Here is a 19587-nt window from a genome sequence, read left to right as displayed (position 1 = left end):
TGTGTGAAGAATCTGCAGGCAGAAGCTGGGCTCTGACCCAAGAGATGTTGTGGGGTGTCAATCAGTCCCCCTGTGGCCTTTCAGGGGCTCAGTCATGTAGGAAGGATGTTTTTTAATTTTTTATTTAAATTATAAATAAGCTTCCTTCACATGTCAATCCCAGCTCCCTTTCCATCCCCTCCTCCCCCACCTCCTACCCCGTTCTCCCTCCACTCCCCAGGGAGGATAAGGTCTTCCATGGGGGATCTTCAAAGTCTGTCATATCATTCCGGGCAGAATCTAGGCCCTACCCCATGTGTCCAGGTTGAAAGAGTATCCTTCCGTGTGGAATGGGCTCCCAAAGTCCATTTGTACACCAGGGATAAATGCTGATCTACTACCCGAGGCCCCATAGACTGCCAAGGCCTCCTCACTGACATCCACATTCAGTGGGTCTGGATCAGTCCCATGCTGGACTCTCAGTCACTATCTGGGGCCCATGAGCTCCCCCTTGTTCAGGTCAGCTGCCTCTGTGGGTTTCACCAGCCCAGTCTTGATTCCTTTGCTCATCACTTCTCCATCTCTATAACTGGGTTCCAGGAGTTCAGGTCAGTGTTTAACTGTGGGTGTCTGCCTCTGCTTCCATCAGCCACTGGATGAAGGCTCTAGGATGGCATATAAGGTAGTCATCAATCTCATTATCAGGGGGAGGGCATTTAAGGTAGCCTTTCCACTATTGCTTAGATTGCCAGTTGGTGTCATCTTTGTAGATCTCTGGAAATCTCACTAGTGCCAGAACTCTCCTCAAACCTATAATGACTCCCTCTATTATGGTATCTCTCATCCTACTCACCTCTGTTCTTCCCCTGACTCAAATTTCCTGCTCCTCCATGTCCTCCTCTCCCCTCCTCTTCTCCCCACCTCTTTATTCCAGCCCTCTCCCCCTCCCCTCTCTCAATGCTCCCAATCCCCTCAGGAAATCCTGTCCCATTCCCCTTCTCTGGGGTACCATGCATATCTCTCTTAGGTGCCTCCCTGTTTCTCAGATTCTCTGGTGGTGGGATTGTAGGCTGACAGTACCCTGCTCCATGTCAAAAATCCATATATGAGTGAGTGCATATCATGTTTGCCTTTTTGTGACTGGATTACCTCACTCAGGATGGTTTCTAGTGCCATCCATTTGCTTCCAAATTTCAAGATTTCGTTGTTTTTTTTTCTGCCGAGTAGTACTCCATTATGTAAATGTACCACATTTTCTCTATCCACTCTTCAGTTGAGGGGCATCTAGATTGCTTCCAGGTTCTGGCTATTGCAAATAATGCTTCTATGAACATAGTTGAACAGATGTCCTTGTATGAATGTGCATCTTTTGGTGAAGAGTGGAATTGCTGGATCTTGAGGTAGACTGATTCCCATTTTCCTGAGGAATCTCCATACTGATCTCCAAAGTGGCTGTACGAGTTGGCACTCCCACTAGCAGTGGAGGAGTGTTCCCCTTTCTCCACATCCTCTCCAGCATAAACTGTCATTGATGTTTTTGATTTTAGCCATTCTAACAGGAGTGAGATGGTATATCAGAGTTGTTTTGATTTGCATTTCCCTGATGGCTAAGAATGTTGAGCACTGTCTTAAGTGTCTATCAGCCATTTATTTTAGACTCCTTTGTTGAGAATTCTCTATTTAGTTCTGTACCCCACTTTGTAATTGGATTATTTGGTGTTTTGGAGACTAGCTTCTTGAGTTCTTTGTAAATTTTGGAGATCAATCCTCCGTCAGATGTGGGGTTGATGAATATCTTTTCCCATTCTGTGGGCTGCTGTTTTGTCTTATTGACTGTGTCCTTTGCCTTACAGAAGCTTCTCAGTTCAGGAGGTCCAATTTATTAATTGTCAATCTCAGTGTCTGTGCTACTGGTGTTATGTTCAGGAAGCCATCTCCTGTACCAATTCATTCAAGGGTACTTCTGACTTTCTCTTCTAAGAGGTTCAGTGTGGCTGGATTTATGTTGAGCTATTTGATCCATTTGGATTTAAGCTTTGTGCATGGCGATAGATATGGATCTATCTGCAGTCTTCTACATGCCAGCATCCAGTTAATGCCAGCACCATTTGTTGAAGATGCTTTCTTTTTTCCATTGTATAGTTTTAGCTTCTTTGTCAAAGATCAGGTGTTCATAGGCGTGTGGGTTAACATCAGGGTCCTCAATTTTATTCCATTGGCCTACCTGTCTATTTTTGTGCCAGTACCAAGCTGTTTTCATTACTATAGCTCTATAGAAGAGCTTGAAGTCAGGGACGGTGATGCCTTCTGAAAGTTCCTTTATTGTACAGGGTTGTTTTGGCTCTCCTGGGTCTTTTGTTTTCCCATATAAAGTTGAGAATTGAGTCAGTGGAAATTTGCATGCACCTGGTGGGTATGGAAATTGTAGAGGCTACTCTGGCCTAGGACAGGCAGGAAGAAAATGTACCTTTTCCACATCTGAGAGGGTGACCATGCTTCCAGCCTCAGCGTCCCTCCATCCATCCAGGGATGGCTCAGAGTTTCCCCATGCCATTTTCTGGAGGCCACAGGTGTGTGTGTGTGTGTGTGTGTGTGTGTGTGTGTGTGTGTGTGTGTGTGTGTAAGTGTGGCACCAGCGCCACAAGCAACTCCAAGGTATCAGGGAAAGAAAGACCAGACGTCCAGCTGTTTGTACTAATAGAATGCATGTGTTGCCTTTATTGCCAGGAGAGTGTGTGTGCGTCTTCATTGCAAGTGCTAAGAGGTCTCTCTCTTGTAGGAGGGAGGAGCTTTTTATACAAATTTACAGCACAGTGGAAAAAACCCCAGGTAGAACAGATCGTTGTTTTCCTCCTGCTGGATGTTGATGTCAGAGGGTCAAGGCCAGGGCAGTAAGCCAGGACTAGAAAACAGAAAGCACTTGGACTGGAAAACAAGTTGCACTTGTAGGCTGACCAGCAACTCACAGAGACCCCATGGGGCTGGGGCCCAACATGTAAGCATTCCACACCATAGCTTCCTTGTGACCCTAGCACCTGGGAAGTGTGTTCCTGCTGGAGGGAGCATAAGGGGTCCCTGGGGCTGTCATCCCCACTTTGAATCACACTGTGGAAGTGGTAAGCTCCAGCATACCCTTGGGTCACACTCAGCTGGTGGCAGCAGAAACAGAGCAGGGGTGAGAGATTCATAAGCTTCTGTCATCCATCCAGCCATCCCTTTCTGCATCCTGGTTTCCTGGACTCCCCAGGACAAGCCAGGGCTTTGCAGAAATCTGAGATTTCTTGTATCCCTCCATCTGGCCAGAGCTGGGGGTGGGATTGAACCAAGAGACCTTTCTCACCCCTCCTGGTGCTCTGCTCTCTACAGACAGCCTCTGGTAGCCAAGCTGTCTCTGGGCCTGTGTCAGATGGAGGCTTCACAAACACTGCATTTTGGCTGTTTGCTTTTTCCACATGAATGGACTGCAGGCTGGGCCAGGGATTCCCTGCCCAAGATGAAGAGACCCTCTCCTAGTGGCACTGAGACACAGGGCTCCAGGACCTGGAGCAGGTTTGAGCAGAAGTCCGAAGTGAAGCCTGTGCTTGGTCCCTAACTTGGGAGGAACTGCTCCCACACAGTTTGAGTGTGGCCTTGACTGGCAGGTCTGAAAACCACAGGCAAAGGTGGAGGAGTCTGGGGGATCCTGCAGACATGACACCTCATTTCTCCAGCAGTCTATTCTGTCCTAGCACCCAGACAGCTCAAGGGGGGCGATCAATAGTGACTCATATCCCTACCTCTCCCCCACCAACCATGGGTCTCTAAAGAACTAGATCAGCCAGCACTCGGGAGGCAGAGGCAGGTGGATCTCTGTGAGTTCGAGGCTAGCCTGGTCTACAGAGCGAGTTCCAGGACAGCCTCCAAAGCAATACAGAGAAACCCTGTCTCAAAAACAACAACAACAAAAGAACCAGATATCCCAGTGTGGGCCCAGGCTGTCTGGAGAACTCTTTCCACATCTACAGTGAGTCAGTCCAGGGACACCACCTCCCACCCTTACCCTACAGAGGCTCAGGTACCCACTAGACCGTAAGTGATACTCCGCTAGGAAGGCACAGAAACAAGCCCATGATGAAGGGTGTCAACTTAGCCCTGAAATTCCAAGAGGCTTTGAGGCAGCCTTTGTTCCCCTGTCATGGCTTATTACCTAACGGTGCCAAGGACCCCAAAGACCACAAGTCCCCAGTGAAGATTTTAATACCACGCACGCGCGCGCGCGCGCACACACACACACACACACACACACACACACACACACACAGTGGCGCTGTCTATGTTGCTGCAGTATGAGGTGGCAGCTGAGTAGCCCGAGCCGCCGCATCTCAAAATTGAGAGTGGAATGAGATGCCCACACATTTCTAGCCCAGCCATCATGCTGGCTGAAACTTTCCTGTCACTGACATGAGACATCTGCATTTGTCACTTACTGCCCCACTAGTACCTTGCAGCAGTCACTTGACGCCCTGGTGCACACAGGCTGATAGGGCGCGGTCTGTAGCCCTGACATGACTGTGTTGTCATGTACTTGACCACTGTAGTGCTCCAGAGCTGTTGTCATCCCACGTCATGGGGGTAAGGCCTCAGCTCTTAGGGGGAACCACAGGGGCTGGGAGAGCTGGGCAGGTCTGTCTGCAGAGGCAGAAGTAACCCTTTCATTTTCTGTTTCTCTCCCTCCCCACCATCCCTGCCTGATGTGTAGGCCAGAATCACTTCTTGGCCCAAAGAAAACCCAGGTTCCTGGTTCAGTGAATTCAAGCGTGGGAAACTGGTAAGGTGACCCCACGTCCTCTGCGGTTGTCACTTTAAACCCGCCATCTCCTATCTTGCAGAGTAAAATGGCCCGCTGGCCCAAAGAGCAGCCTTCCACCTGGTATAGTCAGTACAAACGGGGTTCCCTGGTAAGTGGCCGCCTCGCGCTGCCTGCTTGCGGCTCGGCCTGGCTCTGGTGCTGCCACACCCGCTCTTGCCCTGTAGGCCAAACTGCTGCTCCACATGCCTGACAGCAAGGCCGATCGGTGGGTGTGATGTCCCTTCCTCTTGCCTCCTCTTTCTCCCAGGTCAGAGTTCCTTCCACCCTGGAAGTAGGTAGGTAGCTTCCCACTGAGATTTAAGGCATCCACAGCCAGAGGTGGGCGCTCCAGTAGAGCCACATGCCGCTTACAGGCGGCACAGCCTGGCTGACGTGCCCAGGTCAGAGACACGCCTGCATCCGTGGTCACAGCAGACGGGACGGTTCCCTGAGGGTTCTTCCAGGCCACTGCCGCTCACACCCTCTTCCTGGGCTGTGCAGGGCCCGCGGGATCTGGCTGCTGTTGGCCTTGCAGTCCTCAGTTGCACCCCACATATATTCATTAGTCTGTGCTCAGCTTATGGGAGGGGTATCTCAGAACGCAGTCGCCTCGGAGGAGACAAGATCTTAAAGTGTCAACCAGAAGGCTCTTGTGGCCAGCATGGAGGCCAGGAACTTACTTCCGTTCACTGCTGTGAGACCAGTGCCCTCCCACTCAAAAGGGGACATTTTCCCCAAGCACACTGAGCCTTCGCTGAAGTCAGCGCAAAGCCCTGTGACACCCTGCCAGACTCCGGGTTCCAGGTCCAGCCACACCTCAGCCCCTGGGTCCTTGCTCACACAAACCGCATTTGGGCTTTCACTGCCTCTCAGTGCTGCAGCAGCCTCAGCCTCTAATGAGCACAGAGCCGCGTGTTTTGGAGCATTCGATGGCTTCCGGGACCATCCTGCCCTCCGCCAAGCCTCTGTCATCCCCTAGCCTGGAGGCGTGCCTGGCTGTCTGTCAGGGTCCCGAGACACTAAACCTGTGCACAGAAGCTGCAGGCCTGTGCTCGTCTGGCTTCAGCCCCACAGCCTTCTCTTCCCTTGCTGGGAGCCGGGCGTCCTTGTCTGCTGTTTCCTCTCCTCTGCCTCCTTTGCTTTTTTCAGAAGAGAGCCGCTGGCACACAGAAGGACCTGTGGGGAGGGAGGCCCAGTGAGCAGTGACAGGAGACCTGAGGCAAGAAGGAGCTGTGGGGGTGAAACTGCCCAGGCCCGAGATCCACGGGGTCCTGTATGCCTGAGCTTGGCCTGGCTTCTCCCCTTCCCAAATGGCTTCCACCTGATGTAGTCCAGATCCCCCAGGGGACGCCCACCCCAGTCACTATCCTTGTGAAGGAGCTATGGCCCTAGAATAGCCATATCTAGGCAGCCCCCTCTGACCTTTATCCTGAGTTGGCTGCCAGGGACAGAGGTGCAGGGATCATCCAAGGCAAACCAATTTACCTCTAGGCTCCACTGCCTGATTCCTAGCTCCCAGTAAGAACCACAGTAACGGGGGGGAGGGCTTGGGGAGGAATCCCTTTCTGAGCTGCCCAAGATGGCCGCTCACACTGAGATGGCAGGGAATCCTCTAGGGCAGGGCCACTTGAAGATGCCAACCTTGGCTACTCCTGGAGCTCAGGGTCCTTCTGTGTCTGGTGCCAACCCTGCCTCTGCTGTGGCATTTGTCCTTTCTTGAGTCAGTCATGTGACCTCCCAGGAGCACCAGATGCCCAGACCACCGGTTGGTATGCGTTTTCCTCTGCAATCTGACTATGGGTTTTCTCAAGCTGTCTCCAGGGGAGGGAAGTTTGCTGACAGCTTGGAAGCTCCCAGGGTGTCCTGCTGCCGTGGTGGGAAGGACAGAGTCCTGGGCCTGGCTCCACCACCCCATTCTTTCCTCCTATTACCGCTGGAAACACGGGTTCTGAAGTTGTCACTGTTTACTTGGTCACCGTTCCCTGTGCGAGACCCAGCACAGCCCAGCATGCCTTCACTGTCCACATGCCAACACAGAACAGTGTTAGAGCAGCGGCTGACAGGAGCTGGGATTACCAGAGTGACACACGAACCTCTGCCAGTGTCTTTTCCTTGATGAAAATGTCGTCACAGGCCCTGCCTAGCTGAGCCCTGCTAGTCCTTACCTGGAGAAAGTCCTCCAGTCACACCCAGGCTGGGGGAGCCAGCGCTTTGTCCCACAGTTAAGAGTTTTGCACCCCTGGTAATGCCAATGCCAATGCCTCAGAAAACCCTCTGCAAAAGAGATGTAGAAAATGAGACTCTCTTCTTGGGGTGCCCGTGCCAGCCTGTACCAAGCAGAGCAGAGTGGCTTGTGGTAGCGATGACACCGTGGGAGCCACTTACCAAGTGGCATTCTTTTTCCCTGATGCTGTCCCTAGTTGGCTGTGGAAGGGTGGGGCCTTCCATGGAGGGGGTCATCTCTCCAGAGACCTTTTTTCTTGCTGTGGCCAGTGGTCAGAAGAATAGCCTGTTTGCTGCCCCAGAATCCTGTCTCCCTACAGAAGAGGACACCCTTGTACCTCCAGGGTACACCCGGTTACTCGAATCCCCACACAGCTCAGGTCCTACTCAGCCTTGTCCGTCATCCATCCAGGCTGTGCCGTTCCCCAGAGTCTTGGCCATTCTAGCTCTTGAGTGGGGTGTTCTATATCCTGAACACTCAGCAAGTGGCCTCCCCTCTGTCCACAAGAGCCCATGCCATCTTCCTTTACTCAGCGCAGTGACAGGGACAGCAGGATGAGCTACTTGTAGCATGCATGGTCCCAGGAAGGCAGGTCTTAGTGGAACATATGTTCATTCAGTGCAGTCATGCCAGCCAGGCCCTGCCTAGTGGGAAGAGGGTAGTTGGCTCCTCAAAAGTGGCCTGGAAGCTGGAGACAGAAAAGAGGGTCAAATGCAGGAAAACCTGACCCAGGCAGGCTTACTGGAGGAAGCAGTGTGGGCACTGAATCTGGAGAGACAGGGCTTCTGGATGAAGGATAGTAAGCAGCCTGTCAGTCCCTGGAGAAAACAAGGTGTGTTTTCACTTGGCTCCTGTTCCTGGAGCTCCCAGGAGACCCTGTGTGCTGGCCTCAGGGACAAGGAGTACGGAAGCTCCCAGGCAGCGACCTCGGGGAGAGGGGCTTGGGTGTGGATGTGGGCAACTCTGTGGCCATGGCTGTGTCTCCACCCTGCTGACCCCCTTGCTGTCCCCACCCCCAGCTCTCCTATGTGGACGCTGAAGGCAACCCTGTGGGCGTGGTGCAAATGACCTTCCTGCGGCTGCTGAGTGCCTCTGCCCACCAGAACATCACCTACAACTGCTACCAGTCAGTGGCCTGGCAGGATGCCGCCACAGGCAGCTACGACAAGGCTATCCGCTTCCTGGGCTCCAACGATGAGGAGATGTCTTACGATAACAACCCTTATATCCGCGCCCTGGTGGATGGCTGTGCTGTGAGTATCGCATATGCCAATGATACCACCTTGCATGCCCGCCCCCCTTGGGTGTGCTGCTCACTCAGTGCAAATCTCTGGGGTAGCTTCTGTGTGCCATTCCCAGAGCTGTGTGTTGAGGATGCACTGGAGGCCAAATATGCCCCCAGCCTGGCCTTGTCAGAGTGTGGCTGACTTGGGCAGGTCCGGCTTAGAGTTTAGAGACCTCTCTCTCTCTCTCTCTCTCTCTCTCTCTCTCTCTCTCTCTCTCTCTCTCTCTCTCTCTCTCTCCCTCCCTCTCTCTCTCTCCTCTCTCTCTCTCTCTGTCTCTCTCTCTCTCTGTCTCTCTCTCTCTCTTTGTCTCTCTGTCTCTGTCTGTCTCTCTCTCTTGCTCGCTCTTTCTCTGTGTGTGTGTGTGTGTGTGTGTGTGTGTGTGTGTGCTTGTATATACTAGTGTGTGAGGTACATGTGATTGGCACAAATGATTGTCACTCCTGTAGAATGGCAGGGTCTCTCACTGGCTTTAAGTTGCCAAGTAAGCTAAGCTGACTGGCCAGTGAACCCCAGGAATCGGGCAGCCTTCCCCCACCCCACGCACCCCCAGAACCAAGATTGCCAGCATGTGCCACCATATACAGCTTTATTTTAAGGATTTACTTAATTGTTATTTTATGTGTGTGACACATGTATGTCTGTGTACTGCATGAATTCCTGGTGCCCATGGAGGCCAGAAGATAGCATTGAATCCCCTGGAACTAGAGCCATGGATGGTTGTAAGCCACCATGTGGGTGCTTGGGATCGAACCCAGGTCCTCTGTAAGAGTAACAAGGGTTCCCAGCCACTGAGCTACCTCTCTAGCCTTCATACCCAGCTTTTAAAATGTGGGGATCATATTCTTGTCTTCATGCTTGCATGACAAGCTCTCTACTGACTGGAACATCTTCCCTCCCAGGCCAGAACTGGTCTTCTGAGGGGGTAGACAACCATACTGGGGAGCTCCCTACACAGCTCCAGGGACAGGCTGACCCAGAGAGAGTGTGGGGCTGAAGTGCAAGTTCTCCTGACCATAGCCTACATTGACCATCTCCATGTGGGAGAGCTGTTCTAGTCGCAGCCCCAAACCTCATTGTGAGCCGTGGCAGCCACAGCATCTCTGGATGCAGAGGCAATTGTGGGACAGGGAGAAGCAGCCCCCACTCTGTTTTACTCCTGAAAAGAAAAGATCCTGCCTGGGAAGAGGTGGGGGGGGGGAGTAATGGCTCAGAACGGAATAACCCGCTGATGGAAAAAAATTGGCTCTGTGTACTAGGAGGGAATTCAGGGAGAGGGAACAGACTGGCGGGACTGTGGTGGCTCCAGGCACCACAGGGGAGCAGTAGGCAAGGCTGACTGGAGTGGCCAACATGCTCTCTGCCCCCAAGACCCTGAGAAGTCCGGCCGTGATTTGAAAGGTCACGATTCTCGCATTCAATTGCAGGGCTCCTTCAGGAGGCTTTAGTCCTCCACACGCAGGCCAGTGGTGCCGAGGCCTGCCCAGCCCTGGGAGGCCGGCTTGATTCATTCTGTAATCACAGCCACTGAAATTGGAATTGCGACGCTGGCACTGTGTGGCTGGGTAGCCTGATTGACGGGGCTGCCAAGCGGCCGGCCCTGCAGAAGGGCCAGGAGTCACTCTACATCAGTCCTGTTGTTTGTGCAGCTTTGTGCGCCCCTGGGGGGCCGTTGCTGGCTGGCAATGGTTATTTATGTCTCTTCTTTAAATACGCCCCTCTCTAAGCACTCTGATAATTGGAGCAACGGGGCCCCACAAATCCATGTGAAATCGCCTGCCAGCTCCACACACGGTGGTCCCCGGGGTGGGAGAGAGAGAGGCCCACTCCATGCTGATGCCGTAAAGGGAGGAAGTGGGGCCTGGTGTAAGCCTGCGGGCTCATGACTCACTGGTACACAAAAATGGAGACCCCGTCACTGACCTCACGTGGCTTCCCAAGACTATACCACCGTCCAGGGTCTCGAAGAGGCCATGCTGATGACCTCATGTGAGTCTGGGTCCAGGAGCCGAGCCCAGGACCCAGGGGTAGCTGGTTCTGGCTCCCTGGACTGGCTACGAGGGTGAGGGTCTCAGCCATCCCACAGCTAGCTTCGTGGGTATGTAAGTCCAGCCCCTGAAGATAGCCAGATTTTCCCCCTTCCTTTCTTTTCTTTTCTTTTTTGCTTTGTTGTTGTTGTTTGTTTGTTTGTTGTTTGTTTATTTGTTCTTGAGACAGGGTTTCTCTGTGTAGCCCGAGCTACCCTGGAATTTAGTCTGTAGACCAGGTTGGCCTTGAATTCACAGAAATCCTCCTGCCTCTGCCTCCTGAGTGCTGGGATTAAAGGCGTGGGCCGCTGTCTCTGTATTTCTCTGCTTTTATGTTTTCTATGTGTGTGGTTACATACTTGTGCATGTTTTTTCATGTATAAGCACACATCCGGGTGCATGGGCACTTGTGTATACACACGCACGTGAGCGTATTAGAGACTTGACGGTGGAGTCTGTTGGGAACCCTGGATCTTATTCATCAGGGCAGTGTCTCCCAATCAAATGCAGAGCTCACTGATAATGGCTTGTCTTGCTAACTAGCTTGCTCTGGGACTCCATCTCTGTTTTCCAAAGCCGGAATTGCAGGTGAGCTGCCACATTTATGTGTGTTTCTGAGGATTCAAACTTCTCTTCATATCTGCATCGAGAACACTTTTCACTGCTGAGTCATATCTCTAGCCCCCAGATATATCACATAAGTTCCAGGCATGTCCACGGAGGTGGAAAGGTATGGCCATCCCTGGCCAGGTCAGCCCTCAAACTGAACCATATTCCACATTCTGAGTGACCAGTATCTATGCAGGACTCCTGGTGGCAAGTTCTTTCAGTTTCTCAGGAGACAGCCAGAAGACTATAAATGATAAAAAAAAATCACCCAAGCCTCCCATTTGAAGAAAATTTCCAGATTCTGAATTCACCCCAAGTCAATCTGCCTGGGCAGAGCCTGCAGTATTCAAATGCTCCACGGCATCTGTATGTCCCTAGCCTGGCTTTGAGCACAAGACAGGGGTGTCTTGTCGGGACAGCTGTGGGTGGGTGAGGTCTGGGCCAGTGGAAGTTAAAGCAGTGAAGACAGGACACTCTTGCCAGGTGGAGAAGGTGCTGTCCTCCTCCCCACACACCCCTGCAGTCTCAGCAAGCCTTCCACATTCCAGCCCAGGCCCTGCGCCATCGTGGCCCCTGTATGCTTCAGCTTACCCAATTCACTCTGGAACAGTAGTGTGGAAGGTTCCCTTGCCTGCCCATACCTGTGGAGGGGCTTGGAATGGCAGCAGAGCTCCACCTGCCTCTCTTGTGTGAAGAAGTCCCATCACATCTCTGCTTGGCCATGTCTCTTCCAACTTGATGTTCTTGGTGACGCCAGTGTTGGTGGAGCCTTGGGGCAGAGGGGGACCTGGGTGAGGGGTGATGGGTTAAGCACTTTAACCACCCTAAGAGGCCCCCAGCTTTAACTGCCTCTGCCTTCTTCCCCCTTCCTAGACCAAGAAAGGCTACCAGAAAACGGTGCTGGAGATCGACACCCCCAAAGTGGAGCAAGTCCCCATCGTGGACATCATGTTCAACGACTTTGGTGAAGCGTCACAGAAATTTGGATTTGAAGTGGGGCCAGCTTGCTTCCTGGGTTAGGAGCTGCTGAGCCCACCAGTCTTCAGAGCAACCTCGTGACCTCAGCACCCCACCTGTGGGTGTCCTGTGCACGGCCCATCCTGGACAGTGAACATTTCTCACCCCTGCCTGCCTGACTCATCTGTGCCTCGGACCCTCCGTGGCATTGGACCCCACACCAAGAGAGAACAAAGGGAAAGAGCCGTGTCCCCACGGAGCCGAATCACATGACCTAGCCACACCACAGCCTCTTGCAACACTGCAGGCCCTGGTCCCCAGCTCTCCTGATAGGTTCATCAAAGGTGTTCATGAACTGTTGGCCGGGAGTCAGGGTGGGGCAGTATTTGGAAATCACTTTTAAAAAAAAATCAACTTGAAGATATGTATTTCCCTTGACCTTCAAAAGATGTTCTAAGGTGGTCTTGTAAAGGTCGCCAAAACCTTCTTTTTTAAAAAACAACCCTCAATAACATCCACTCAGAGGCCAAATGTCATTCCACGTGTGTGCCTTTCCGATGGATTAAAGGTGCTTATGTTTTTGTGAGAGTTTTAAGTAAATATTTGTATTGTATTGTTATAAATGTTAAGTGTGCCTGGCTTTCAATCTTGCATGGAATCCCAGCCTCAGGCCCGTGGGGAAAGTGGGCGGCTGGGATGGGGCACCAGCTTAGGCTTGCAATCAGGCTCTCCGGTAGAGGGCATCTCCTCACTTCTCGCCCTGCCCCCAAGAACGTGCAATAAATTGGAAATCTGCTTAGTCAGCAAGAAGCTGCATTGCCACTGCAGGTGTCTGGGCCCCTTTCCAGACTTTTAATTATTTTTTTTCTTTTTGATTAGCTCTGGATAATTTTTTTATGGGGAGGGGGATAAAAAGGCATTCGGGATCCTGCCTCTTCTACATGCACTCAGATTAAAACACGGGCTTAAATTAATCCTGATTGCTTCCTTTTTCCGTGTTCCTTCCTGCAGAGGCTGATGGGACAGTGTCCAGGGCTGGAGAACCACGTGTTCTGTAGATGATAAATAACTATGAACATTGGTGCTGATTTTTTTTACACTTGTCTCTTGTGGTGCTATGTGTCCTAGAGGCAACATTAGGGTGCCTGCCGTGACTCCTTCCCCCACCCTCCTTTATCCTGGCCATTTCTCCACATTCTGAGATTTTGCCAAGGACCTAAAGATCAGATTGGTGCCAGAGATCTTTCTTCCCTGCAGGTGCCCAGTGCTCATGATGGTGGGGAGTCCTTCCTGAAGCCTGACTCCCCCCTGGGCTCTTTTTATTTCATTTGAAAACACGTGTGCAAAACAAAGACTTGCTGCACGGTACATTGTGTATCCATGATCGTGTTTAGTTGCTGAATGTTTGTGGTGCTAATTTCTGTGTGTGTGCCAAGGATGGGATGGAAGCCACTGGGTGCCCACACTGCTAGCCAGACTGCCTTGGGAGCAGCGGGTGGATCAAAAGATGTACAATGACTTTGTGGCTCCTTGGTTGCAGTTTGTGTTTCCACCAGAGGGGCGCTCTGGGTGCAGGTGTCAGTTCTGGGGTCGGTATGGAGCCCTCTGCCTGCTGCCCTCTCCCTCCTCCTCCAAGGTGTGTGCGATGGAGAGGTTGTCTTCTGGGTGCAGAGGTCTCCAGGACCAGCAAGGGAAAAGAATGGCTCACTTTGGGTTGCACTCTTGTAAGTCACGGTGCCCCAGGGAGCCAGCCACCACACTCCGGTGCTCCTGACCCCACCCCACCCCTGAAGTGAAGAAAACCACAGCGAAGCACCCAGGAAGTGACCAGGATTGATGAATGCCACCAACGTGCATCCCCAAAGTTTCCTGAAGAACAAATTTTACTCTTGCCAAAGAAAAGCCTGGTCTGGAGATTCTTCCTGAAAGCCACGATGCCACCGTGAGCCAGGGACTGCTGTGCATGCCTCTGCATGAGAAAAGCCATATTGGAAGATGGCCATGTGATGCCCTGTGGATTCTGTGTAGGTCATGTGATTCGGTTTCTGCCTCTCTCCCCATCTGATTTATCCCCTCACTGTGTCCGGTTCTTTGTCAGTCCCTTCCAAGTCACAATTTGTATTGAAGTCCAAAATGTGTCCTGTTCTCCTCAGTCCACTTTATCCTCAATATTTTACAATAAAAATTACTTCTTATATTTGCAGAAATGCTCCTGGCATCATTTTATGTTTCCATTTTCTCTGGTGTGTGCACTCTCTCCCTCTCTCTTCATATATATATATATATATATATATATATATATATATCACAATTGGGCAAATGCTGGCGAAAATACACAAGAAAACGTAAATAGAATGCTGTGATAAAAACTATAGAACCTTGGGTCCTTTAAAGTTCCAGGCCAAAGGATGCACTGTATATTCCCCAGTAGTCCAAGGGGAAGCCTCAAATTTTAACTTCTCCCCAGAAGAGTGTTCTAAAATATTTTTTAAAAACTGTGTAACAAAGGAACCATTGTAACAGTGTCTCAATAAAGGAGTTTACTGTTTACATCCTAGAGACTTGACTGGCTGTCTTCTTTGCATGGCCAAGCCCTCCACCATCTGATTCTGCTGATTTTTAGCCCCGGCCATTGGGAACTATGAATTTGAGGGTGGTGGTCTAGGAGGGATAGAGAATGACTACCTGGCTGTGACCTCGTGTTGCTGTGGGCCCAGCTGTGGGCTGCTTTGTATCCATGAGTGGGCATTAGGATGTAGCTGGTGCTGGCTTCAGAGGACTTAACTTTTCACTCTGGGCTTTAAACACCCTGAGGGAGCGTGTCACCAAATCCATGAGGTGATACCTTTGCAGCTAGATAATCATGTCACACTCCTGTGCTCCTTGTGGCTGGAGGAGGCAACATGTGGTTCATCTCAGCTAATGACCTTCAGCAAATGGGACCTGTCCCTCCTGCCTCGGAAGGTGTGGCTCCCTTTTGTGTCAGCAGTCATGGCAACAGGTGTCACACGCACCAGCCTGTCATGAACTTGTACCATCACTCCAGGATGGTTTAGCTGTTTTGAGCCATCTCGAGTGATGACAGTCACCACGGAGCCCCAGGCCAGAGGATCTCAGTGTGGCTTACAGCCCCACAGTAGCACACCGCTCTGCTCTACAGACGCTCTGCAAGGAAGGCTAGACATCTGCTTCTACCAAGGTGATTTACAGACTGTGTCCTGATGACCCTGAACTGTGAAAGACTTGGTCCTGGGGGGGAGACCTCCCATAAGTCCGAACGTAAAGCTGCTGACAGTCACACAGGCAGACCATTGAGTCTCACAGTTTTGAGGCTTGGAAGTGAACGATGAGGTAATAACCCACATCCCTGGGTAGAGAAATGCTGGCCTCGAAAGTGGGTTGCTCCTGCCCACGTTGAACAACATGAGAGAAACAGCCCTGACCTGTGGAAAGCAAAGCCTCCAGAGTTGAGGATTTGCCGGGCTGGATGAAGTTTCTCAGCATCCACTACTGAAATAGCCAATTGAGAAAAGCTCTGGGGGACACACCAATCAGAACTTGGCTGCTGTGGCTGAGCAGCTGGAATTCAGGCTTGGAGAGGGAGCAGGTGATACCTCTGGGTTGCAGTGAATGGCTCAGGAAAGGGACACCAAATGGTGAGACACTGTCAAAGGCTGGTAGATGTAAGATACCCACAGGAAGGCCATGGAGCCGCTGGTGGGAGGAGCCGCTGGGAGGAGCCGCTGGTGGGAGGTGCCGCTGGTGGGAGGAGCCGCTGGTGGAGCCTCAGGCGCTCAATGTGCACGTGGAAATCTGCTTAAGAGGTGGATTCACCGCCCGGCTTTGCGCCATGAAGAGGTCAGGACTGAAATTGAGATTAGAGACACCGCCGGGCGGTGGTGGCGCACGCCGTTAATCCCAGCACTCGGGAGGCAGAGGCAGGCGGATCTCTGAGTTCGAGGCCAGGCTGGACCGACAGCCTCCAAAACAATACAGAGAAACCCTGTCTCGTAAAAACCAAAAATAAATAAATAAATAAATAAAAGAGGTGGATTCACAGAAATGGCCTCCACAGGGTAGGTAGGAGTTGGTGATGAAGCCTTACAGTGTCTCTTGATCTCAGACCCATACGAAGCAGCACACGGCAAGAAAAATGGTCCAGCTCACCTCCCTGGGAACTGCACCTGCAGGTTATACACTTTCTTTGTTATTTATTTATTATGTGTACAGTGTTCTGGCGTGTAGGAAGAGGGTGCCAGATCTCATCATAGCTGGTTATGAACCACCGTGTGGCTGCTGGGAATTAAATTTGGGACCTATGGAAGAGCAGCCAGTGCTCTTAACCTCTCTCTGAGCCATCTCTGCAGCCTAAAGCCTCCAGACCAGAGTGGGCAGCTTCCTGGCTGAGAATTGGAGGGCCAGGCACTGACTGGGGCTGCTCCAGGCCTATTCTAGGGTGGCTATAAATGTGCGCTTGGCCCCAGACCTTGATAGAGTGACTTCTAACAGTGGGTTTAGCATTATATTCCCACCACCCAGGTCAGAGGCCCCCTAGTCCGAGGGCTCTCTCCTCCTGGGTTAAGTTCTAGAACAATCTAAGGGACTGGGGTACGGGAGTCTTAGGAATAGTGACACTCCTGACTACTCCAAGTGACCCTTATTGTGGTGCATGAACATGGAGGCATGGTCTATGAACTCACTCTCTAAGCCAAATCCACTAAGGCTAGGTAAGAGTGTAGGGGTCTCACTGAGGTCACAGTTCCCCCTACTCCTGACTCCTGTAAGGACAGGGACTCTATCCTAATGTGGGCCAAGTTTCAAAGGATCCCCTTGGTAGATTTTCTGTACCCAGACGATAGGTTTCTCCACCGATGCAATAAGCCAGATCAAGCTGAATTAAAAAGTAAAGGTTTATTTGGGCAAAGCACTCCTGGGTGACTCTGCAGCCCCCAAAGATGAGGTAGGGAGAAGAGGACAGGAGAGAAATCACACGGCCGATCTGAAGGAGGGGTCTTAAATACCTTGTAGTGGCAGGGTGATGACGCGTCCTCCACAAGCTGCATTTGTGCCCAATTATGGTAGGCGGGGTCTTGTGCAACTAGCAGTTTCGAGGGAGGAGTGACGTCGCAGCCAGGAATGCAGAACTGGAGTTTTCGCAGCTTTTCTAAGAGGACGGGGTTTGGAGAGAGAGAATTGGAGCTGAGCTGGAGAATCCAGCCCAACATCCCCTTCATCTCTTCCTCCTCCCCTTGCTCAAAGAAACAGCTAGAGGCTGGAGCCCTGACCAGTAGGCCCTCTGTGATCATCCCTTCCTTCGCTCCCCTGGAACAAAGCCTCCTCCATGAGACATGGATTGGAATGGGCAGCTGACTCTCTCTGAATGCCTGGACAGCTGGACACTATGTCGGGTGTTGGAACCTCCCTGCCAAGTGGTGGGTGAGGACACCCTCACCCTCAGCAGGAACCCAGGCTGGATCGCCAGCTTGGCTGCAGTGAGTTCTGACCTTGGAAGGCCCCAGCTCAGCCCTTTGCCTCATCCCTCCCTCAGCCTGTGGAAATCAACACTTCGGGATGCAAGACCCAGGCTTCCATCTGCTCTCTGCTCTCCTAACTTCCCAAACACGAGCCATGAGCATCTGCCACTGCCTGCACCCCACTCACATGGGACTTCTGTCAGGCACCAGGTCTGTTCTGTGCCCCAGGCGGGAAGACATCCCTCCCCAGCTGCATCCCAGGAGTAAACACTTAACAGAAGCCACACATGTGTCCTCCCAAAGGCATGGCACATCCCTTCTTTCCATATTGACGAGTGGAAATCGCATCAGTTTGGGGGACATCCAGTCCCCAGGCAGATGTTGTGAGCCAGCATGTTCAACTGTGAAAGAATCCATTGCCCTCTGGGACTTCCTCAAATTCATTTCAAACTAGAAGCCTCTGCACAGAGAACTTTATCAGGATTGAAGCCGTCAAAAAGATTCTTCCCAAGATGGGAGTCCACCCCTTCTGTGTCCATGGGATTCACCATAACGCAGGATCCCAAGACACAGAGGAGTGAGACAGCTCAAGGGTTTCACCCCACCCTTTCTAGAAAGAGCTTCAGCAGGCCCTGAGGTGCAGGGTCTCTCCTAACATTGCAACCAGGCACCTGTGGGGACCCAGGTCTTACTCATAGGGTTGACCAGAGAAGACCCTATTTCCAAGTGCCCTTGGTGGTCGCATGACTCAGGTCCTTGGATGCTGTTGATTGGCAGCCACTGCTGGCCCTCCTCATGGGGAGCCTCTCCAGTGTGGCAGCCTGATTCATCACCCTAGTGAGAGGAAAGTGACTAGGAAGATCAGAATGCAGAAGCCGTCACCTGCCTCCTGGGCTGTGGGTTAGAAGCAGCGGGCATTCATGGCTCAGCATCTGTCACTTGACTCCTGGAGTCAGACACAATGCATTTTGCATTGTGAGATGGTCAGGAACCTTTGTGGGTCCAGAGGTCAAGAAGAAAGTGCTGTGTTCTGGATCTCAAACTTCCCGCACAGGCTGGGTATTAAGTCTCGGACGCCAGCCTGTGGCACCGCTAAGAGGTGGCAGGACCCCAGGAAGTAGACCATAAAGGGAAGGAGTTAGGCTCTTGGGGATGTGCCCCTGAAAGGGGTATTGGTGTCTCAGCCTCTTCCTGACTCAGCTTTTCTGTCACCATGACAACAGGCTTCCCTAGCACACGTTCCCATCTCTGGGACGCACAATGACCTCGTAGACCCCACATCAACCAGGGAAGTGGCTGTGAACTGAAGCTGGGTAAGCTGAAGGTTGACCTTCTCAGGCATTTTGTCACAGCAACAAGGCTGACGAACACAGCTACCTCCACCCAGGATGGAACTGGAGTGCGGAACAACGCTTGAGAAGGAAAGACAGTGGAAAGCCTTCTCACTGCTGAAGGCCTGTGTGCTGGGGTCTCATCTTTCTCCCTTGCCAGGGGGACCTTGTATCCCTCCCGCCTGAGACTCTAATGGATGCTGCCATGGCAGAAGAGGAGCAGAGCTGGACACTGGCATGTTCCACTCTGACGGACATCACAGGGTCTCCTGGTCCCTGGGAAGAAGAAGGGTTTGATGGGACAAGTTTACAGACTAATGGAGGAGTGTATTCCCAGCTGGGGAAGGCCGTGGAACTGGGGTTTAGGGGCAGAAATGCACCGGATGTCAATAGCAATAGCTCCTACACCCAGAGATAGAATGGGTGTGTCACAGAAGGTCACACAGGACACCAGGCACAGCTAGAACAAACATGCCAATGGCTTGGGCCACTTCTGTATATTTGGTTTATTTGTCAGCTTCCCGTGGCTGTGACAAAATACCCGGGAGGATCGGTGTATGACAGGAAAGGTTCATTTGTCTCCCATCTTTGGAGGTTCCATTGCACAGCAAAGGGACACCAGGGAAGGGTCTTGAGGACAAAAGGGCCATTTGATGGGGAACATGGTTGTGAGTATGGGATTGGCATAGGGGATAGGCTTGGGTGGGGACCCAGAGGCCTTTAGGAAGATCATTCCAAAGGCCAGTGGAACACAGAGGTTTTAAATGGAGACGTAGACATCACATGCCTTTGTGTCAATGTCTGGATGGCCTGAGGATGGGTGTAACTCACCTACCTGCGTGTTAATGTCTGTGTGGTCCAGGATCGGGCATTAC

The 19587-nt window shown here is 51.9% G+C and overlaps 1 protein-coding gene across 5 annotated transcripts in view; it reads left to right on the top strand.

Moving 5' to 3' along the window:
• Positions 1 to 14110, top strand: part of Col5a1 (collagen type V alpha 1 chain) — a 151357-nt gene extending 137247 nt beyond the window's left edge. The window contains exons 64-67 of one of the 5 annotated variants that reach the window (XM_040745149.1): positions 4848 to 4916; positions 8051 to 8284; positions 10885 to 10929; positions 11824 to 14110. In XM_040745149.1, the coding sequence (XP_040601083.1) occupies positions 4848 to 4916; positions 8051 to 8284; positions 10885 to 10929; positions 11824 to 11970 (495 nt within the window). In that variant the 3' untranslated portion in view covers positions 11971 to 14110. The other 4 variants (XM_040745148.1, XM_013124722.3, XM_005085407.4 and 1 more) reach the window with 4 other exon arrangements.
• Positions 14111 to 19587: the final 5477 nt, after the last annotated feature.

This window comes from Mesocricetus auratus, unplaced genomic scaffold (genome assembly GCF_017639785.1).
Source record: "Mesocricetus auratus isolate SY011 unplaced genomic scaffold, BCM_Maur_2.0 Super-Scaffold_100004, whole genome shotgun sequence".
Lineage (NCBI taxonomy): Eukaryota > Metazoa > Chordata > Mammalia > Rodentia > Cricetidae > Mesocricetus > Mesocricetus auratus.
This window is presented reverse-complemented; position numbering and strand designations above follow the sequence as displayed.